The sequence below is a fragment of the Camelus dromedarius genome, chromosome 26, assembly GCF_036321535.1.
Source record: "Camelus dromedarius isolate mCamDro1 chromosome 26, mCamDro1.pat, whole genome shotgun sequence".
In the NCBI taxonomy this organism is placed as follows: Eukaryota; Metazoa; Chordata; class Mammalia; order Artiodactyla; family Camelidae; genus Camelus; species Camelus dromedarius.
Window position 1 is genome coordinate 21,237,494 of NC_087461.1, and position 20,878 is coordinate 21,258,371.

Sequence of the window (20,878 nt, forward strand, 5' to 3'; positions counted from 1 at the left end):
GTAGTCCTGCAGGTGCATACGGTCCACAGGAGTCACGTGGGCAGTGAAATTAACTGGCTGTTTTACTGGGAAAGAACTGTTCCTAACATGAGCGGGTGGATTGTTTTCAAGTCTGGTTATGGGGTGTGTATGGGTTTAGAGTAATGGTGAGGTGAAAGCTTTAATTCGTACGTTTCACAAATACTTACCGGGGGCCTGCTGGAGCCTAGGCATGAGGCCAGCTTCGGGGGATTTGGCGGTGGGTGTAATGGAGCGCTGAAGGGCAGTGAGTGCATCGGCTCGGCCGTTGGGGGCCTCGGGAGAGGGCCTGTGGGGCCCCGGGGAGCAGGTCAGGGTGAGTGGCTCCAGCCCAGGAGGCAGAGGCAGCCTTCCTCCGGAAATTGAACCCAACCCCGAGCTCTCACTGATGTTGCGAGTTCTGTATCTGAAAGGGGTTCCGGGTTCAGACGCTTTTGACAGGATCCTCCCACCTGCACATCCCGCCAGCAACCCGTGTGCTCACCTGCAGAAGTGACTCAGAGGAACACTGTGCAGGTGGCCCGGCCCCTCCTCCACGGGCTGGGCTCTGGCACACGTGGCTGGGAGGCAGCAGAGGGCAGAGATCAAGGGCCTGGACTCTGAAGTCAGATTGCTCGGGTCCAAATCCCCGCTGGGCCGTCAGCAGCCTTACGTCTGGGGCAAGTTAATGAACACCTCTGTGCTTTCCTTTTCTCAACTGTCAAGTGTGGATAATAATGGTACCTGCTTCACAGGGTTGCTTGGAAGCTAAAATGAGTGAATCTGTACAAAAGACCCCCTCCTGGTGCAGAGAACGCCCCATGTGACTGCCGGATGCCACGTGGGCACTGTTACTGCTCTGTAACTCATTCTTGGAAAATGCTGGGTGAGTCCGGCCAGTTTTACGTCTTTAATGGGTTGCAACACAACTTGAAAAATGCTGCTTAGGTGGTAGGAATCTTCCAGGTTTGCAGAGGTTGGGGGGGCAGGGCGGCCTGTCATGGACTCCTGACCCAGTTAGGACCTTATTCTAACTTTGGGAAGCCATTGAAGGGACTGGCTTGATAAAATTTACATTTTTTTAAGAAAATTAAAATTTTTAATTTTAAAAATTAAAAGGGCTGAACCAGAGAGAATGCAGGACCTCTGCTGGGCCGCTGTTGGAAGAATGCTGCTCAGAGAGGGCGGTGGCTTGAGGGGACAGAGATGTGGCATCTCTTTCTCAGGAGGAGCCCAGGGGTCTTGCTTATTTGATTGGATGGAAAAGAGCAGGAGGGAAGGAACCCTGAGAAGTAATTCCCAGGTCGTGGCCCCATCAGCTGGGCGGAGAGTCACTCGGAGGAGGTTCATATTTGGAGGACGCGGGCCGCGCTGACCCTGGCGTTAACCTGTCTGCAGGTGAACGCGCAGGCGACGCGGGCCGATGGGGGAGGCCTGGCAGTGCCGAGGTCTGGGAGCTGAAGGTGCAGGAGGTGACTTTTGTGCCCCCACGGTGTCCGTGGACGGGCTGCCTGGGAAACGTGTGCGGGGAAGGGGCGGCGAGGCCTCAGCTGTGAGGACCCTTCGGATGCCGGGGCTCAGCATGGGGACTCAGTCAGCAGGAGGAGATGCTGGCGACCAGGAGAGGCCGCCGCAGGGAGAGGAGGACAGACGAGGGCGGCCGTCAAAGCCAGGGCAGGAGTGTGATTCTTTATTTTATTTTGTTTTACTTTCTTCTTTTCTGTTTTGTTGAAGTATATAGTTGCTGTACAGTGTTATGTGAGTTACAGGTGTACAATATAGGGACTCACCATTTTTAAGGATTCTACTCACTTCTGTAGTTATTATAAAATACTGTGCCTGATGCCGTGTGTTGTACACTATATTTTTTGTAGTCTGTCTTACACCCAATAGTTTGTACCTCTTAATCCCCTCCCTCTAGCTCACCTCCCCCTCCGGTCACCACTAGTTTGTTCTCTGTATCTGCTGCTTTAAAGAATGAAATTCTGCCATTTGCAGCAGCGTGGATGGACTTGGAGGCCATTGTTAAGCTGAGTGAAATAAGTCAGGCAGAGAGAGACAAATACTGAGTGCTTTCATTTAAACACGGCATCTGAAAGATACAGCAGACTAGGAGTGTGCGCCTTAGGAATTAGAAGGATGTGCACAACGGTGCTTCCGCTGAGAGGCCGCCAGTGCTCATGTGCTCATGGCCTTGGCTGCAGGGGACCTGCTGACGTCGGGAGATGTCCCTGGACCATGCGGCACGGTGGCCATTGTTCCGTGCTGTACTTGAGTGTCTCCGTGTGACTTCAGTACAGACAGAACCTCCTGACGCTAATGCTTGTTCCACGTTAAAGAGATCATATATCAGCTCCTGTTTTAAGAGGGGAGGTGGGGGAGGCTGTAGCTCAGGGGTGGAGTGCGTGCTTAGGGTGCACGAGATCCTGGGTTCAATCCCCAGCACCTCCATTTAAAAAAAACTAAAACCACAAGCACAAAATCCTGTGCCAGATTTCCGTGGTCTTGAGCAGTAGAAGTGGTGTGTTAAGTGGCATGTGAATTCCAACTTCAGGCTTTCACAAGGGATTGTGGAAATCAGGGTGGGAGGAATTGATTTTTTTAAGCAAGCCATTGCCTGGCTGTCAGCTGGGGGGACGGTGCCTGGAATGGCTGGTCTTGGTGTCTGGGGGTCGCTCTTTCCCTCGGGGGGAGAGTTTACCTCCCCCGATCTCAGCTCGTCCGTGTCCCCCATGGGCAGTGCGGGAACAAGCCAGCAGGTACTGATGACTCCGCTGCAAAGTGACAACAGTGCCTCCTCCAGCCTCCTCTCCCACTTACGCAACAAGGACAGTCCTCAGGTCACAGAGGGGGGCGGCTTCGTCAAAGCGCCAGCTTTAAAATTACCTTGTGTGGAAGCCTTCCTTTGTTTGTTTTTTTGAACATCGTGACATGGAGCCACTGGGACGCAGCAGCAGCCGCCCGCGCTCCAGACCGCAGCTGTTTCCCCAGGACTCATGAGGGTTCAAAAATTTTTTTAGTAAACTGTGATTTGCAGATATCTTTTGTTTTTCAAGGCAGCCCTGCTCATGTTTTATGTTCCATCCAAGGGGCTGTGATGTTCCCAGAACGTTCGAACCAGTAATGGTTTATATGGGCCGTTGAATCAGTTATCGAGCGCGCCTGTGATTTCAGTCCGTTGGCCCTTCCTGGAGGGGCCCTGGCTGGGCTCTGCCTGTTTGCATCACACTTTAAAACCTTGTTATTATTTTTACATGCATTTTTAATGTCACGAATCATTCTGTGGATTCTTTATAGTCATGGTTGCATTCAGAAACATTTCAGCTAGATTTCTTTCTGGGAATTTATTTCCCAGGAAAGAGTGGAATTATGTGTATTTCCTGCTGTGACACAGGTTTGACTTCTGTTATGTTTCCGGTAACATTATAAACTAAGTAATTGTTAAAAAGCAGAAAACATAACTACTTATCTATTGTTTGGTCAGAGTTAGAAACAATAACCAGGCCTTAGAAGATTATTACTAAGATTTGAGGTCTATCTTCTCATTTTTAATGAACAAATAGGAAAAAACATATAAGACGTTTTTCCTATGGAACTCTTCTTTGGGAAAAGTCCCATGTTTAAATACAGCATTATCCCTATGGGTCTCGGTGTCTTTACTGTCAGTTTGACGTGTTCACCTGCAGAGTGGACCCCTGTCTGTTTAGTCTGGCAAAACTCCTTTGAACGTTATTTTCCTTGTGAGCTGGAGGTTATCTAATTCACTAAGGCAGAGTTTTCATACTATTTCCAGGTAGTCTGGTCAGCAGTGGAAAAGGGTGTTTTCTTCCTGAAGGGTCCGCTGCGGTCCTGAGTGCGCGCAGCTGAGAGACAGCGGCTAATTAGAGAGAAACGCTGTTAACAGCCGGGCGACAGGAAGTGTGCGGCGGCGTCCTGCCCCCGGCCAGAGGGATGCCCCCGAAGTGCCAGGAGCAGTGAGGGGAGAGGAAGCTGGTTTTGACTCCAGGCTGTTGTTTCTCCTGTCTTTCTGCCGAAAGCCTCTGCCAGCTGGAATGGCGGTGCTGGCTGAGTAGGGGGCTTCATCTCAGTGGGTGCTTCTGGTCGTCTCTGTCAGAGCGGCCCTTCCCCTCTTGGGAGGCCGTTGGCCCCCTCCTGCCCTCCAGTGCCCACCGTGGGCTGACCGAGGGGGCGTCTTGAGAGAAAGCTGGCTGCTGGGAGTGGAGGGCTGGAGCGGTCGGGGCATCGATGTGAACACAGGATCATTTGCAAAGACGCTGCGAAGAACAGTCTCCTTTTGTCAGCGGGGGATCCGAGCACATGGGGAGAAGCGTTGCTTCTCGCCTCCTTACCTCCAGGATCTCATCTGTGAGACGGCGCTCTGGTTGTGGCGCAGGCCCACGTGACTGGATTAAACGAGGCATGGTTTGTATCTCTCTAATTTCAAGGAAGTCTCCAGACTGGCCATCCATGGTCGTGTGGTGGCCTCATTGTCAGCAGAGTCACTGCCTCCTTTTCTCTCGGCCGTCCTGAACACAGATTTCCTTATTTTCTTAATTATGGCAAAGCATTCATAACATTTACCATTTGAGTCATTTTTAAGTGAACTGTTCAGTGGCACTAAGTGCGTTCATGTTATTGGGCAACCGTCACAACTGTCTGTCTCCAAAAGTCTTTTCATCTTATGAAATGGAAACTCTCTCCCCTTTAAACAGTAACTTCAAGTTCTCCACCCCGGCCAGCCCCAGCACAATCCTTCTGACTCCCCACCTTTCTGAACTTGACGACTCCAGGTATTTCATACAGATGGATTCATCCAGTGTTCATCTTTTTGTGACTGTCTTATTTCACTTAGCCTAATGTCCTCAAGGTTCAGACATATTATAACCTGTGTCAGAATGTCCTTCCTTTTCAAGGCTGAATAATATTCCACTGTATGTGTGGAATATATTCTTTTGTTTCTCCATTCATCCATCCACAGACTCTGAATTTGCTTCCACCTTTTGGCTTACTGTGAATAATGTGACTATGAACATGAGAGTCTTAACATTTATTCTCTCCTGTCACTTCATGGTGACATCCCTGGCATCTTGTCAGAATTTGAAGCAGGAAGAAGCAGGAAGGGGAAAAGAAACCTGCTGGTGGAGTGGACCCTTTCTAAGGGACTTCCTGGAAGTGCCACCATCAAGAGCCAGAAATTAAGAATAACATGGTGATAAAATAGTTAATATGCAGTGACTGCCTGTGTGTACAACACACAGTGAATGTATAATTCATTTAATTCTCAAAATACATCCGTGAAGGTGGTTGCAGCCTATCAAAGAAGCTAAGCAGGTTGTCCAGGTCTGTGAGCCACGTTGCTCTGCATCACGTGGCTGGTGGGAGGCAAGGCTGGGACTTTGACCCAGGATCTGGCTCCAACGTCATGCTCTTAACTGCTGTCTTCTGTTCATGTTTTTGAAGGAGGCTGGGGAAAATAGCTTTATCTTAACCAGGCATACTTCCTCTCCTCCCAAATTGGGGCTCTGCTTGGAAGGAGGGGGAGGACAAGAGTGGACACAGGGAGGCAGCTGTCAGAGCCTGCTCAGGGTGCCTGCCTGGGAGCTGCCTCTCCAGCTCACAGTTCCGAAGCCAGGCGGCCTCCAGCCTCTGAAATTGCAGCCGCTTGGTCCTGGACTGCTAGCCCCTCCCTCGCTGTGCTGGCCCCTCCCCCCATGCTGGCCCCGCCCCCGTGTTGGCCCCTCGCCCCGTGCTCCCTGGTCAGTTCAGCTTCCCCAGAAAGGCCGAATGGGACATACCACAAACCCCGGGAAGCCCGTTTGTGTGTCCCATTGGGAGCGGTCGTGATCTCCCGACTTGGGGAGCCTGAGGAGCTCCCTGGGAAGGGGGGGGGGGTGAAGACAGCGCTGTTTCTGTTAGAAACTGGGCCTGGTGTTTATGAAGCCATGGTGTTTGCCAGCAGTGCCCGACTGCCTAGAAGCACCGTGCTTTGTCTTTGCTGCTGTTCTTTACAGCTTGTGTTTTGGTTGTTAGTTAGCAGTGCTGATGGCCGCGCATCACACAGCCCAGGTCTCTGGTTTTGGGGAGCAGGGTCTTTGTCACTGTCCTAATGCTGCCGGCACAACCCTGGTGCTGATCTCTGCGGCTGCGTCCCCCAGACGTAGTCCTGGGCTCCAGCTAGACCATGTCTTCCGGGTCTTAGATGATCGTCTCCATTCAGCCGTAGCCGTCTCAGAAGAAGCCTTCCCCCTTCAGTGCTGAGGAAGGAGTCCCGGGTAGGGGAGCATTTACTGGATGCAGACCAGGCACCCTCTACAGTCCTTTGAATCGTCTTCTTGGTAAATAATGAGGCTAAACGTTGAGCATAGTTGTTTGTCTTTAGCCCTAGCCCAGTGGTTCTCAGCTTCCAGGAACTTGCCCCACAGGGGACTTGGCCGTGTCTGGTGACTTACACCGTTGTCACAGGTGGGGGGGGGGGGTGCCACGGGTGGCGGCCCGGGATGCACAAGATTCCCCTCCTCCCCAACACACAGATGGCTCAAAACCTTGATGGTGTCAAGGTCAAGGTGCCCCCCAAGTCTCACTGCCGTGTAAGGTGTCACTGAGTTATTGGTCTTCAGATCAGTTACCCAAATGCTTTGGTGTTGTGTGTTTGGTTGTCCACAGGTCCATCCATGTCTCAGCCATGATTCTGGGCGGAAGAACCCTGCTTAAGAGTTAACGTTTGGGGGAAGGTACAGCTCAGGGGTAGAACACATGCCTAGCAGGCACGAGATCCTGGGTTCAACCCCCAGCGCTGCCATTTAAAAAAAAGTTGTAATTGCATTGACTACTTTCAAGTGTTTTACAGCCTCACTGATGTCGCACCATTTAAGAAGCCTACAGGGTGATGTTTCTTACAGTTTGTTTTGAATATGATTTCAGTGCAGTTAGTAAAGATTTTGCTCTACTTTGTGAGCTCTTAGCATGTGAATGAACATGAAGACCGTGAGGGGCGTCTGAAGAGGTCAAGGTTAGTGTAACGGGGGAGAGGATTCTGCTGTGGAGAGAATTAGGGGTTTGGAGTTGGAAGCCCTTTCTTCCCGCGTCAGCTCAGCCACCTCTGGTCTTTAACCCGCCAGCCTCCGTTTCCTCATCTCCACGTTCTGCACGTTTCATTTTAAGAACGAAGTAGAAGGGTGTATGTGCAAAGCTTTTTGAAAGTTCAAGAGGCAAATCTGTCAACTCCTGTTACTTGTTAAGTTCTTTTCTTACGGGCTTTTCTCCCCTTGGGTTAATTACTCCTGCGTTAGTTCCTAGGCCAGTCTTCTGAGTGCCTTTGCTAAAAAGGATGTATAGTTTATTTCTATCCAGAAATATGTGTATACGCATATAGTGTGTGTGTGCAGTGTCCTTGATGACGCAAGGTTTGCTCATTTCCCGTGGTTGTCCTAGTTCAGACCAGAACAGCAGTTCGAGGATGTCCTGTAACAGCAGGTGTAACGGGGAGACCCGGGAATTCAAAGCGATGCCAGTGGGGTTGGCGCCATTCCCTGCAGAGTTTGTTGGACAAACACGCATGCTCTGACCGAGCATTTGCCCACACAGCAGGCAGTATAGACTTGACAGTTCTCAGAAGGCGGAAGTGAGTTGGGATGAGAGGAATCCAGGCGGGTGCGCAAACCAACAAGTTCTGTATTTGAACAGTTGCTGAACTGTTAAGCCGAATAAAGGAAAATGTGGTGGTTGGCCACTAGTCAGATTTCCTGTTCCCCTTCCGGGGTGGGGAGGGGGTGTGCTGATTGGAGATGCAAGAATTAACATCCCGCGCTCTGAGCCCCTGTCACCCCACCCCTGAAACCCGCCCAGGATTGTGGATCCTCGGCACCAGCCGGATTCTTAACCACCAGTGAGTCATACATAGCACACAGTGCTGTGCATCCTGGTGGAGGGGAGCCCCGGCACAGAAAAATGCAGGATCTCTTCTAGAAAGAGCCATTGCCAGTTTTGGGCATCACAGGATCGTCCTCTGTATGTGTTAGACTCGCTGGGACCCAGGTGTGCTGTAAGAACACTGACTTGAAACACAGCTGTGCGCTTGGGCGCTGGGTTCTTTAAGAGGGTGGCGTGACCCGGGTAGACAGGGCGTGGGCACAGAGCCGCTGCGAATCTGCTCCTCTTCTCAGATCTGAGAATTAGGCGTGGCGCCCAGCCCTAATGGGCCTTGACAGAGCAGGTCAGCGCCTCAGCGTTAAATCTGCATATGCAAATCAGCTGAAAGAAACAAAGTGAAAAGTTCTGTCTCCTAATTTACTCTGCAGAGAGCATCCTTGGAAATGTGAGTCAACAGAAATGGTTTCCATCATCGACAGAAAAAGTGCTGACTGACACCTTAACTTCACAGATAATGAGATCTTTGGGGAAGCTTTAATCTTTTGAAATTTCCCGGAGCTACACGAAAAGTCTGTCCCCCCCAACTCAATGACCATGTTATCTGTCTGTCTTTGCCACTGTGATTTGCTGTGTAAACAGGTAAGGGTAAGAATATGTTTGAGCGTGTTTCAGCTGCCCCTGTAACTAGGTGTTCATCGATAGTCAAAACGTTGAATTTGAATCACGGTGCCTATTTGAGGACGAGTATTTCTGACTCAGAAAAGGTTCCCTGAAGCCATGCGTGTGTTTGCTTTACCTTCTACACTTTTACAACCTGGATGCCTGTTTAGGTATCAGACAGGCAGATGGTCACGGAAATTATTAGGATCACCTTTGTTTCAAAATACTCCTGAATCTTTGTCCTAATAGGGGAAAAAAAGGTGTGTTGTAAGGTATCATTTCGTCTTTTACTTTTTCTTCTTTCAAGTGCCCTTTTGAATAGATGTGTTTTTTGACTTAGGTCTCATTAGTATGTCTTAGAGGGACTGCCTTCGGGGCAGCACCGCTCACTAAATTGTTCTGATGCTTCTAGAAGAGGGAAACCATGGTAACCAGATGCAGGCTATGATTATTTGCCTCTGACCTGGCAGAGTGTTGGGTTTAACAAAAGAAGCTTAATAGAAATGTTCAAATTGACCCTTCTCATCACTTGGGCTGCCGGGAGCTCAATCAGTCTCTCACTGTTACCAGTTATTCGAGCAAAGGCAGCAGTGATCACATTTTTCGTAATCACTCCTTGAGCCAAATGTAATTTGCAATTTGCTGTATTGTGTCATGAAACAATAGTGCATTAAAGCGAACAGCGTGAGAATTAGGAGCGTAGTGGTAAAGAAAGGACGCGGAGAAGAGGTCGTGTGGAAGGCGCTCTTGGCATCGCTCAGAGTGGACGTGGCTGATGTCAGCGCCAAATTAAGCATTTAGAAAAATCAGAATTGTGTGTTGTTTTCACTACTTTTCAATGTGTGTGTATGTATTTTTTATTTTATATATAATAGCATATGTATTATTTATTATAAAGTCAGTGGAGTAGTTGGGGGAAACAAAAAATTTACTTTGCATATGATTTGCATTTTCATGTTTGGCATTTTGTGTTAGTGCGGTTACTTGTGTTGGTGTGTTTTAAAAAAAAATGAAGTATATCAAGCCTTATAAAAATCCTGTATGGAACAGTAATTACATTTTGACCCGTTTTTACACACAGGGAATTTATTACAGAAAATACGTCATGGGGTCTGAAATAGCTTGATGTTCGAAAAGGCTGTAACTTCAAAATTAAGGTACATTTCCCCATCTTCCGTCATTTGACTTGAATGGCTCTAAGTATAGATTGTAAATACTATTTCACAATTATTTGTGTTTATCTTGTGTTTTGAAAGACTACTGTGTTTGCCTCTTTTTTTTTCCTTAAGTTTTTATATCTGGTCCCATAGATTTTTGTTTGGGGTGTGTGTGTATGTTTTTAAGATCTTTGGAGTTTAAGGGGGTCTTGTAAAGTCAGAGTTGCTGATGTGCTGGGTTCAGGTTCTTAACTGCTGCAGTACTTCCTGTCCGCATCCTCCCAGGATGCCTGCAGTGTCCGGCAACTAGGCATATCAGTGCGTCCTCGATTCCATCACACAGGCTACCTGGGGAAGGATGCACTTCTTAGGCCATTTACTGGGGGTCCTGACGAGGCTCTTTTGTCCACTAAGGGCACATCACATGTCTGAAGGCTGCTCTGGCTTCATTAAGTAGAAGCCCGTTTTTCTTTTCTTTTCTTCTTTTTTTTTTAAAAAGTCACTTGTTTTTTTCCTGGATGCCAAGCAACACAAATTTAGTTTCTTTAAGAAATCTAATCAGACCAGCACTGATGAAACCCGTACACAATCAAATGATGATCTCAAGTCTGTGAATTCCCTTTCAAACAGAGCCCCCCGCTATACGGCACCGACTCAAACTGCGCCCATTTACAAGAGCACCAGCAAGTTGTTGCATCCTCTTTCCAAGGCTCCCGTCTCATCACGCTTGATTACCGAGATGTTTTTTTGCCTAAATAGGAGCTTTCTGCTTTTCCTAATCAGCCCTCTCTTCCCGATTCATCCAGCATGGCCACAAATCAGTGCGAAAATCAGTGCCCAGTCATGGTAGCAATTTCGTACAAATGCCACTGAAAAATGTAAGACCCTGTATGGGAAGGACGTATGAGAAGTGACTTTCTTCTTTTTCTCATTTATAAAATGGAGGCTGAGACATAAAAAAAAGAAGAAAAAGGAACAGAGCCAGAAACCCAGAGTACATCATTATACAGAAGCCATGCACGCACACCTTCTCGCTGTCCCTCTCTGGTTGGGTTTGGGACTCTTGCTGTCAGGCGGCAGGATTGCATGTCACCCAGACAGCATTGACTTCTGGAGTGTCTTTGAACCGAGAAATGTCGGCACTGCCCCGGAAGTGGGTCTCTGGCAGTTGGTACGACCCTTTCCAATGGTCAAGATGAGTCCTTGTGCCCAGACTCCTGGGCTCCTTAGAAAGGTTCCTTCAGAAACAGCGTCTCTTGGATCTCATTGCTGCTGGCCACACAAGACTTACCTCGTTTGTTTCAACAGAGCTGTTTTGACCAGCTGCTCTCAGTCTAAAAGCCTGGAGTGACTGGGGCTGTCTCTGGTCCCTGAAGCTCCTGAGGTGGCTGGATGTGTCCAGAGTCGGCACCTGCTTTGCTGGATGACCTGGTAAATCACTAACCCCCTGTGCTTCCTGAGGTTTCTCCTGAACACGAGGGTGATGACACCAATTTGACGTGTCGGTTTGGGAATTAGTGAGATAAAGTATATAATAAGATTCCAGCAAGTTCTGGTTAAGTGTAATTAAATGAGCCCGAGAGCCTGCCTGCAGCAGGTGCTCAGTCGTAGGTCTCACTCACGATGTCCGCAGGGTGAACTTCGTAGGTCTGGGAATTTCATTTTCTCCAGGAGCATCCAAGTTCAGACCCACCAAGGTCTTCTCAGCTAGCTGCGGGGTGACTGGTACTGTCTTCCTTACTGGCGCTGTGACTCTGGACAGCTCCACACACATCCCTCTTGGGGCTCAGTTTCCTTGTCTGTCAGAGACAGACGGGACGGGGCAAGTCGCTAGGCTTCAAGTCTCAGAAGTACACGCACACGCGGCTTCAGTGCACACAGATAGGGGTGCGCTAGAACCATCTGGAGATACGTGGCTCGATTTTTATTGTCCTCAGCTAAAATTTAGAGCTTTAAGGCAGAAATCAGTTCTGAAGTTCATCACTGGGCTGATGAGTTGAGGGAATTTGCTGTCATATCAAGAATTCAGGGAAAGATTGTACCAGAATCAATTGAAAAAGCTTTTAGAGACACTTGGATCAGAAGCCATTTACAAAAGCAGGGCTCAGTGGACTGCAGATGAATGAGGTTAAGAGCTGGTGAGTTTGCTTTGACTTGAGTGAATGTGCGTCTCCAGGCGGGCAGAGGGCTGGGCCGGGACCAGCGCTGACCCAGGGCACGGTCTTCAGTTTTGCCGCACAGGGTATTGAGTCCGGCCCATTGGGCAGCTGGCATCTCTCAAGGGTCTCGAGGGCCCCAGCAGTAGTCAAAGATGGGGTGGCACAGTGGCTGGACAAACACCTGTGTCCACCAGAAGCCGGAAGGTTCTAGGAATAGATAACGAATTCCTGGGGAAAGGAAGTGAGTGACTCTCGTGATGGTGCAAATATGCAGAAACGGGTGGTGATACACAGCACAGGGGACTGAGTTAGATGAGCGTGTGGACCACCCCAGCGCGGAGTCGGTGGTGGGGGTGGATGTGGACAGAAGACTTCTGACAGCTGACACCAATTTCCGATTCCAGCCATTTTTCCATTCTCCCCCTGCCAGACAGTATCACTTAACCGACACATTTCTTAGGGTAAATAGTAAGACACGTCTTGTAGCAAAGCCCTCCTTAGACGTGAAGATCTCGGTAATTAGCAGCGAGAAATACCAGGTTTCTGGGTGACATTTCAATGAGGGTTTTTTTTTTTTTTTTGAAGAAAATCTTATTTTAAAAATTATACCTCAACGCTTACAAGATAATTGGTTTTAGGTAGTCTGTTCACCTCTTTTTAGCTATGGCGGCAGGTCTTTAAGACTTCCCTTTTACTCTTCTGTGTTTTCAAGCTTATTAGGAAAAGCCCTTTCACGACAAAACCAATTATATATATTTTTTATTTATAGCAGGATGCTGTGTGTTATCATTCAGCCTAATTTTCCCCTAAAGCTCTCTAAGTTTAGTAGCAGTAGAAAATAGAGTGAAATATTTCTGTGTTGTGTCTACCGCAGAGAGAATTAGGTTAATTTGCTGAAAACCGAAATGATGGTTGAAAAGCAGGAAACTCTGAGCAGTGGTTAATTGTTCATGACACGTCTTTCTATGTAGAAGCAACAGAACTTTGTTGCAGTCCTTGTGACTGTTGGCTGGTTTTTTCCTTGCCCTGTTCACCGGCGAGTGCACATCTCATCCGCCTCTCTTTGGGGAAGTAATGTGTATGGTGGATCCAGCAGACGGCGGTCATCTGATTTGCAGGGCGTCATGGTGGAACCCACTTGGCAGATCACTTGGAGATGACGTTGCTGAATGAGAGCATCTCTGTGTCCTTTATGAAGACAGCCACATGGTTAAGCAGTGTTGCAATCAATTCCACCCTGACAAGACGGCTCCCCCGCTGCCGCGCTGTCTTCAGCGGCTTGTTTGCATTTTTTTCATCACACCTTCTCTCTCCACGCGAGAAAATCTGTAGAGCATTGGTAGATTTTCTCTACCAATTTTTTCTCCAGCTCTCTATTTTCCTTTTTGACTCTTAAAAAAAAAAAAAAAAAAAAAGCCCATTCCACAGTGTTCATCTGACCTAAGCGTTGACTAGCGAATTCACTAGTGGTGGAGACGTCACTTTGACATGTGTGTGGAGCTGTCACGGGCAGTTGGTGGAACTCATTCTCTGCTGGGACTGGCTGTGCTTCCTGGGTGTCCTGTTACTACAATATTTTTTCAGCTCTCCTGTTTCTTGGAAAAATGACCCATTTGAAATTCATCGGTGGCTTTTAAAAGATAATAAAATAAATGTAATTGATGTCTTCTAAGTTTTTAAGAACCTTGCCATTAAGTGTTGTCTTCATTGGTTGATTTCAGCTATGAAACCGACTTTGTGAGGACGTGGGGAGCTGGAATTTTTCAATGAGCACCCCCCGCCAGCCGCTGCCCTTTAAGAAGAATTAAGCAGCTGTAAATTAAGAACACTAGAATATGTTGGCAATTAGAGTGGTGGCGCGGTGGCTACTTTTCTCTTTATACTCTGGAATGGTTGGTTTATTTTTTTCACTTGGAGTCTTTATTTCATTCTGTCAAAAAATTACAGCCGAGGGATCCATTTTTACCCCAATTATAAACTAATACGCTATGCTGTTACAGTATGCCTTGAAGAAACCGCGTGATTTATTAACTAAAGCAGACATTAAGGGAAACGTCCAAATGCTAACCTGTAAGCACTGTATCTGTGGTTTCTTTTCCATACCTTAGTCTTGAGGCTACAATTTTAAAAAACAAAAGTATATAAGTTTGATAATAAATTTACAAATAATGAAATAGTATATTCCGGTGAGAGGCGGCAGCCTAGGATATTGTGACAGCAAATACTATGAGAAAAAAGGTAGTTCTTAAACGTGAGTTGCGATTTACTGTGCTTTTTTCTTTTTAATCAAGTGTATTTGAGATAAAAAGCTGAAAGCTGATAGGTTGAGATCTAAACCTGAAACTTTCTTCACCAAGTAGGACCAAGATCATTTTTAAAATGATTTTAACAATAACTAATTAAACTCAGTGTTAGGTTTGGAGCTGAAAATATTGAAGCTGCTTTAAAACATGGAGAAATCACTCACTCGATTAATTCCATATTATTAACTCAAAGGGCAGATTCTTCTTGTAAGATTGATAATACATCTTGTGTCATTTCGCAGTGTTTCTCAGCTTCTGTAGAGGGTGAATGTACATGGTCTAGGATGTGACCCAGCACAGCAAACAAAACGGGTCATTGTGGCAACACTGTGTTGTTTGGAGGATATTTATGAACTGAAAGACTAAATGGTTAAATGATTTACCTTTAGGAATACCTGTTGTTAGTGAATGTCATGTATTAAGATTTGAACTTAACACTTTCCTTGAAGTTAGAATTTAATACATTTTATATTTCCAGGTGCCTCCGTGTTGCAGAAATCTTCAGGGTGGAAGTCCCTGGGGCGTTAAGGGCCGTCCACGTGCTGATGATACCCACGGACATTAGTTTGTGCAGCCCTGTCTTCTCCCCAGAACCTCTTGCAGATGTTCAATAATGTTTGAAAGGGAATGAACATTATATTTTAGATGTTGGCTTCTTCTGAGATGTGTCCGTTTTTTATGTTTGCTTTTTCATTTCTTTATCAACTCATTCTGTAAAGACAATCATTATGCTTACCTCTTAAGCATTATTCATATGTTGACAAAAACAAAGGAAAGAAAGTTTTAATTTTATTTTTAATGCTTTGTATTTTTTGTTTTAAAAGCATAGTACGTAGTGTATCCCTTGTCAGAAGTCGTCGGTTCCTGGGCTAAATTTCTTAGGGACTTTTTTTTTTTCCTTTTTTTCTTTTTTCTCCTTTTTTGCAACTGAAATGATCTTCCAGTTTCTAAAAGGCATTAAAATGTAAGGATAGATTTGCTTTATGGAAGTTAATTTTGTAGGTAATTTTCAATGCTGTTGAGTATTGTGCATAATTTTAAAGGAATAGCGGTGGTGGTGCTTTGACTGTTACCTATTTTAACATCTTAAGGATGCTTTCCTTACTTACTTTTAGTGCAGTGTGACTTTAGTGGACATAAGCAATGTTTCCATTCACACTTCCTTGCCTAGACCAGTGCTTGAAATCAGGTTTATATTAAAGAAGAAAGACCTATGCTCCCAACCAAGACATTAATTGAGACCCCTTTTTTCTCTTTTCCTTCACCCTTGGACCTACCTTTTCACTCTTCTTTTCAGTGTGATTGTCACCATCAGCCAGATTCCTACTTTGTCCTCAGAAAGAAATCCTCACTATACTGGATATATTATGAATGCCCAGCTGACTGTCTGTAAAAGACTTCTGGTTTGAAACATCTGGTGACCACATCACCACAGACGGATATTATTCGAGGTGGGGGGCATACACATTTCAGGCAGCACGGTCTGGAGAAAAGTCGAGAAAGGTAACAGCAGGAAGAAGCACTGATCCCCTGTCCGAGGCTGCGGAGAGACTGTGGATGCCAGCAGGGGAAGGGAGCGTCCTCTTGGCCGGCCTGGAGTTCCTGCCCGTCTGGGGATGTGTGTGTGGACAGTTTCTGAGGCGCGTGGTCAGCCTTCATGCTTTTGATCAGATGCAGATTTCCAGGTGGACTGTGCCACGTTGGGCCATTCCTGCTCATCCGATTGTAGAAGAGGATTTGAAGAGACTTAAAGCTTTCCCTTTAGTGCGCACGCCTGCAGTCTGATGGCAGGGTAGATGATCAGGGTGAGCGGTCCTTTGTACTCAGGACCTCGCAAACACGGCCTTGGTTGTCAGAGTGTAAACAATGATGAATGTCTCCAATAAACCTGACTATGAAAATAAAGAAGCATAGTTGTTTAGGGAGAGATGATTGAATAGATGATTGTGGATTATCATTCTTCAGTCCTGAGAGAAACCCACTCTGATACAGATTTTTATCATCCAGCGCTGGAAGGATCTGGCACTCAGTTCTATATGTTTATGGGTTGTGAGTGTAATAAGGATGACCCGCAAGGATGGTGGTGGTGGTGTTTTTGTTTTGCCAAAGGGAAAAAATGGATATTGAGGCCATTTCCCGAAGGGTCTTTTTTTTTTTTTCTGGAAAGTTCTAATTTAAAATGATGAAAGTAATCTGATTGAAAACACTAACACTAGGCAAGCTCGTTTTAAGGAAGCACCCACTTCATTGGTTACGTGTCTTTATCCCAAAACAATGACAATGCATTTTGTATACATTGACAAGTTAGAATTTTTTGTTGTCAACAGGTTTGGCAAACATCGAAAAGATGACAAGATTGAAAAAACGGGTAGAATCAAAGCGCGGGAGGCCCCCCCGTCGGAGGAGGAGAGAGCCCGGATGGCGCGCGAGCAGGAGAGGTAGGCTGCGGGCACTCCCGGAGACCCCGCGGAAGGGGGGTGCTTTTTTTTTTTTTCCCCCATTCTTTGTTTTCTTTTTCTAATATAATGAGGTTGCATTCCATTGATACTTATTTTTTTCTGTGTCAGTCCAAATATTGGTGGTTGTGGGATGAATAGAATGTAAAGAAACGTGAAAAGAAAACACCTTATGTTTATTTGAGGGAATAAAGTGCATTTGATTGGTTTTAGTTAAGATCTTTGCACAGGAGATGGTAGGGCTTATGAGATCAATAAATAAACTACTGAATTTATGATCACTTTTAAAATCACAAGAAATATGGTAAAATTCGGTCTCATTCATCTACAAGTATATAGTATATTATAATCATTTTAAAGCAATACTCCTCTGAAAGTAGAACTGTTTGAGTTTATGTATCTCATATAAAATATTTTGATTTCTAACAGGAATTGGGGAGGCTACTGATTTTTTTACTGTGTTGTTTTCCTATCAAACCTGCCATTTCTTTTTTCTCCTTCTGTTTCACTGTCACACTTTGTGAGACGTTTTCTGCTTAAATTTTATTCCATCACTTCCAGAAAGATTGTTATCTATTGTTGAATCATTTCATGCTGGGAACCCAAAGACTACTGAAATGAATGAAAAGTCACTTTAAGCAGACACTCGAAGACCGTTTTCTAAGTGATTAGCATTTTTCTCATTATAATTCACAGGGGATGAGAGAGCCAGCTCACGCCAGGGTTACTAGAGTTCACAGGCATGGAGCAAGTCTCTCTGTAGCATCCATTTCATTTTCAGAGTTGCCGCGGAAGACTTCCTTCTCTTACTTTTAATAACTGGGGGGTCAGGGAGTTCCTGCTGCCTCGATCAAGGTTGTGAACCTCAACATGGCCGGTAGCCAGGACTCTAGCCCAGCGTCTTAGGACCACGTCTGCTGTGCTGAGTACAGTCCTAGAGCCAGGACACCTGCCACCTCTCACTTCACAGGGGGAAGAAGAACTAGACAGGGGGTCCTACCAGTTTTCTGTAGAAGTGATTCACGTTCAGATATTTCCCATCCATCTTTCCCAGACCCCTGAGGATTGTTCTGCTGGGCCAGTCTGATTCTCTGTGTGTGGCTTTTCAGGTATAAAATCTGTATAAGTGGGGAACATGTGGACTTTGTGATGCAAGTTTGGGTTTACTGTTCTGACTCTTCTCCAATTTTGAAAAAGTCATTCCACCTTTCTTGCTTCCTTGACTCTCTCTAATCCTCACCAGTTTGGAAATCCTCACACTTACTCGTAAACTCACTGTTTTTAGACCAGGGTGTGCAGTGTTCCGTGGTGTGTGGAATACAGCATTTAAGTACTCACGAGTGCAGACGTCTCTCCTAAGAGGCTTTTCTATCCCTTAAGGAAGCGTGTGTACCAGGTAAATGGATGGACTCAGCTTTATCCACGGGCAGATGTGTGACTCGGTTAGTGAGCTGAGGGTGAGGAGGAGTCATTAGACTTCTCCTGTCTTGATGCCAGCCAAAGGGAGAGCCCCCTGACCCCGTTTTTCAGATTCTAAATATTCCTTTTATGCAGTTTAAGATGAGCTGCCCTGCTTCCATGCAGAATTCTATCAACTTTTTCCAAAATACTTCTACAATGCAAAGTCAAATTTTTACAGCCAAACAATGGTTTTTACATAATGGCTGCCCTTGTATCATTAATTTGCCTAAGGCATGGTTCACCTCTCAGCTGTGCTTTCAATCTCCATGTCTGTGCCTATTATGATGTAATACTTCTGGGAACTAGGTTGATGCTAATGAATTTACAATGTCCAGGAGGCCTAGAATAAAGAATCTTTTAGGGCCAAGTGAATGATCCATTAAAAAAAAAAAATCAGTTAGCTTCGTAATTGAAGAAAACTGCTCTACTTTGTGTTTCAGTAATAATTTTTACAAATATGTTTTATTTAAACTCATGGATCTTACAACAGCAGTATGAGATGTTGAATTGTGTAAGAGATACCTGTTTAGTGTTTGTGGTTTTGATAAGCAATCCTGCTCTGGGGTAACCTCGCTCCTAGTGTGTCTGTCTGTTGGCATCACTCCTTTTGAGAATGGAAGCTGCAGCTTCCTTGGGAAGAGTCTGATTGGAGGTAATAGATAAAAAGAAATAAACCACAGCTTATATTCTCACCACTGCCTTTACTTCACCACTGACTGGCAGGGAAGCATCTTCCATAGTGTTATTTACTTACTGTAGCTATCTGAGTTCCAAAAACGATTTTGGCTGATTCCAAATGAAAATAGAAAACCTGACATCCCTTCGTGATTAGTTATGATGTGTCCACATACCCAGCTGTTTATTGGTCCATACCAATCCATGAAACCTGAATATTACCCAATATAGAGTATCAAAAAATGGAAAGGACAGTGAATATCCTTTAAAACGTTTTTCCTCCCACGGTAAGATCTATTTAGATAGTGAAAGTAAATTAGATTCTTCGGAGCAGGGCTCTGAGATTGAATTCGACGTCACCCATGCTAACTTCCTCCCTTTCCTCCCACTCGCTGTAAGGAGGGGTCTTGAATCCGTGCTCTTTACGTAGGAGAATGGGTGAGAAGGGTCCCCACGTGGTCTTCCCTGGCCTCAGACTTGAGTCTGCCTGCCTGAGGTCTCCTCTTGAGAAGTCAGGTGTCACGGGTGACGTTAGCTGGTCCTGTGATGTGCTGTTTGGACCCCTGGCTCGGAGCGCTGAGCCCAGGTACCCCACCCTTTCAGTGATGCTTTGGCCACCGGGAGACACTAAGCCAGGCAATTGGTGTTTGGAGCTGAGGTGTGAATCCAGTGCTTGCCGCCGCCTCCTGGCTTCTCCTTCAGGTGTGCCTCGGGGGAGGGAGCCCTACTGGCTCGTGTCCACCACCCGAGAGGCTGGGGCTCCAAGCCCCACATGGAGTCTGTGCAAGCACATGACCCCGGTGACTTCAGGGCCACTCAGCTTCTGTCACGACGCCCGGCAGTGGACGTCTCTTTTGGCGCTGTGTCAGAAGTCACGTTTTGGCTCTCGCTCTGGTGGCATCCCCACTGCTGGTTTAAGGGCATGTGAACTGTGCGGCGCGGCTCCCAGACAGCACTCAGTAGCAGAATAGGGCTCTGCATGCAAAGGTGTTTGAGAAACACTTGCTTAAACCCACTTACGCCTATTTTCTTCACTCTGTCATTTGTCAGAACCCTTGTTCTGTTCCTATGCATTGTAAGTCGCCAAAATGGGACTAGAGTCATCACTCCCTAACTTATTTCTTCACAGAACATCCCCCTTCACTTCTTTTTTTCTATAAAGTACTGACGTCTCTTAGAATTTGTGTCATTTGGAAAATACTGATGGCAAGGAAGGACCACTGGTTCCTGGTTTGGCCATGTCCATCCAGCTCCTCCATCTAACTGGCTGTAGAAATCCCTAGAGCTGTTGTTTTTAATGGTGACCACAGTAAGTTTGGTGAACATCCATCATCTCCTGTAGATACAACGTTAAAGAAAAAGAAAAAAATTTTTTTCCTTGTGATGAGAACTCCTAGGATTTTCTTAACTTCCATGTATAATGTACAGCAGCGTTACATTTATCATGCAGTATGTTACATCCGGAGGACTTATTTATCTCATAACTGGCAGTTTGTACCTTGTGGCTGCCTTCATCCAGTCCACCCCCCCCCCCACCCCGCTTCCTGCTTCTGGTCACCACAAATCTGATCTGTTTCTGTGAGTTTGTTTTTGAATAACTGACCTACTGCACTCACTGTGTTGGTTTCTGTTACACAGCCTAGTGATTCAATATTTCTGTACATTTCTGACTGACCACTGTGAGGTCTAGTTGCCATCTGTCACCACACAGAGATACTACATGGTTATTGACTGTACTCCTCACACTGTCCATTTCATCCCCGAGGCTCATTTACTTTGTAACTGAAAGCTTGTCCCTTTTAACCTCCCTCACCTGTTTCCTTCCCTCAACCCTCTCTCCTTGGACAACCACCTGTTCTCTGTACCTGTAACTCTATTTCTGTTTAGTTACGATTGTTTTTTTGGATTCTACATGTAAGTGAAATCATGTAGTATTTGTCTTTGTCTGACTTACTTTACTTAGCATAATCCCCTCTAGGGCCATCCATGTTGTTGCCAAAGGCCAGATTTCATTCTTTTCTGTGGCTGAGTAATATCCCATTGTATACAGCACATCTTCTTTGTCCATTCATTTATTGATGGGCTCTTAGGTTGCTTCCGTGTCTTGGCTATTGTAAATAATGCTGCAGTAAGCATAGAAG

At 46.1% G+C, this 20,878-nt stretch overlaps 1 protein-coding gene and 1 non-coding gene across 15 annotated transcripts in view; both read left to right on the top strand.

Annotated features, from left to right (window-relative positions):
- Positions 1-20,878, top strand: part of LOC105099564 (partitioning defective 3 homolog) — a 535,951-nt gene that overhangs the window by 361,870 nt on the left and 153,203 nt on the right. For all 14 annotated transcript variants that reach the window (XM_064479503.1, XM_064479507.1, XM_064479509.1 and 11 more), the window contains one exon: positions 16,473-16,583. In XM_064479503.1, coding sequence (XP_064335573.1) covers positions 16,473-16,583 — 111 coding nt within the window. The remainder of the gene's footprint in view (positions 1-16,472; positions 16,584-20,878) is intronic.
- TRNAP-AGG (transfer RNA proline (anticodon AGG)) lies at positions 2,376-2,448 on the top strand. Its single transcript has one exon. It is a non-coding gene; the product is annotated as a tRNA-Pro (tRNA).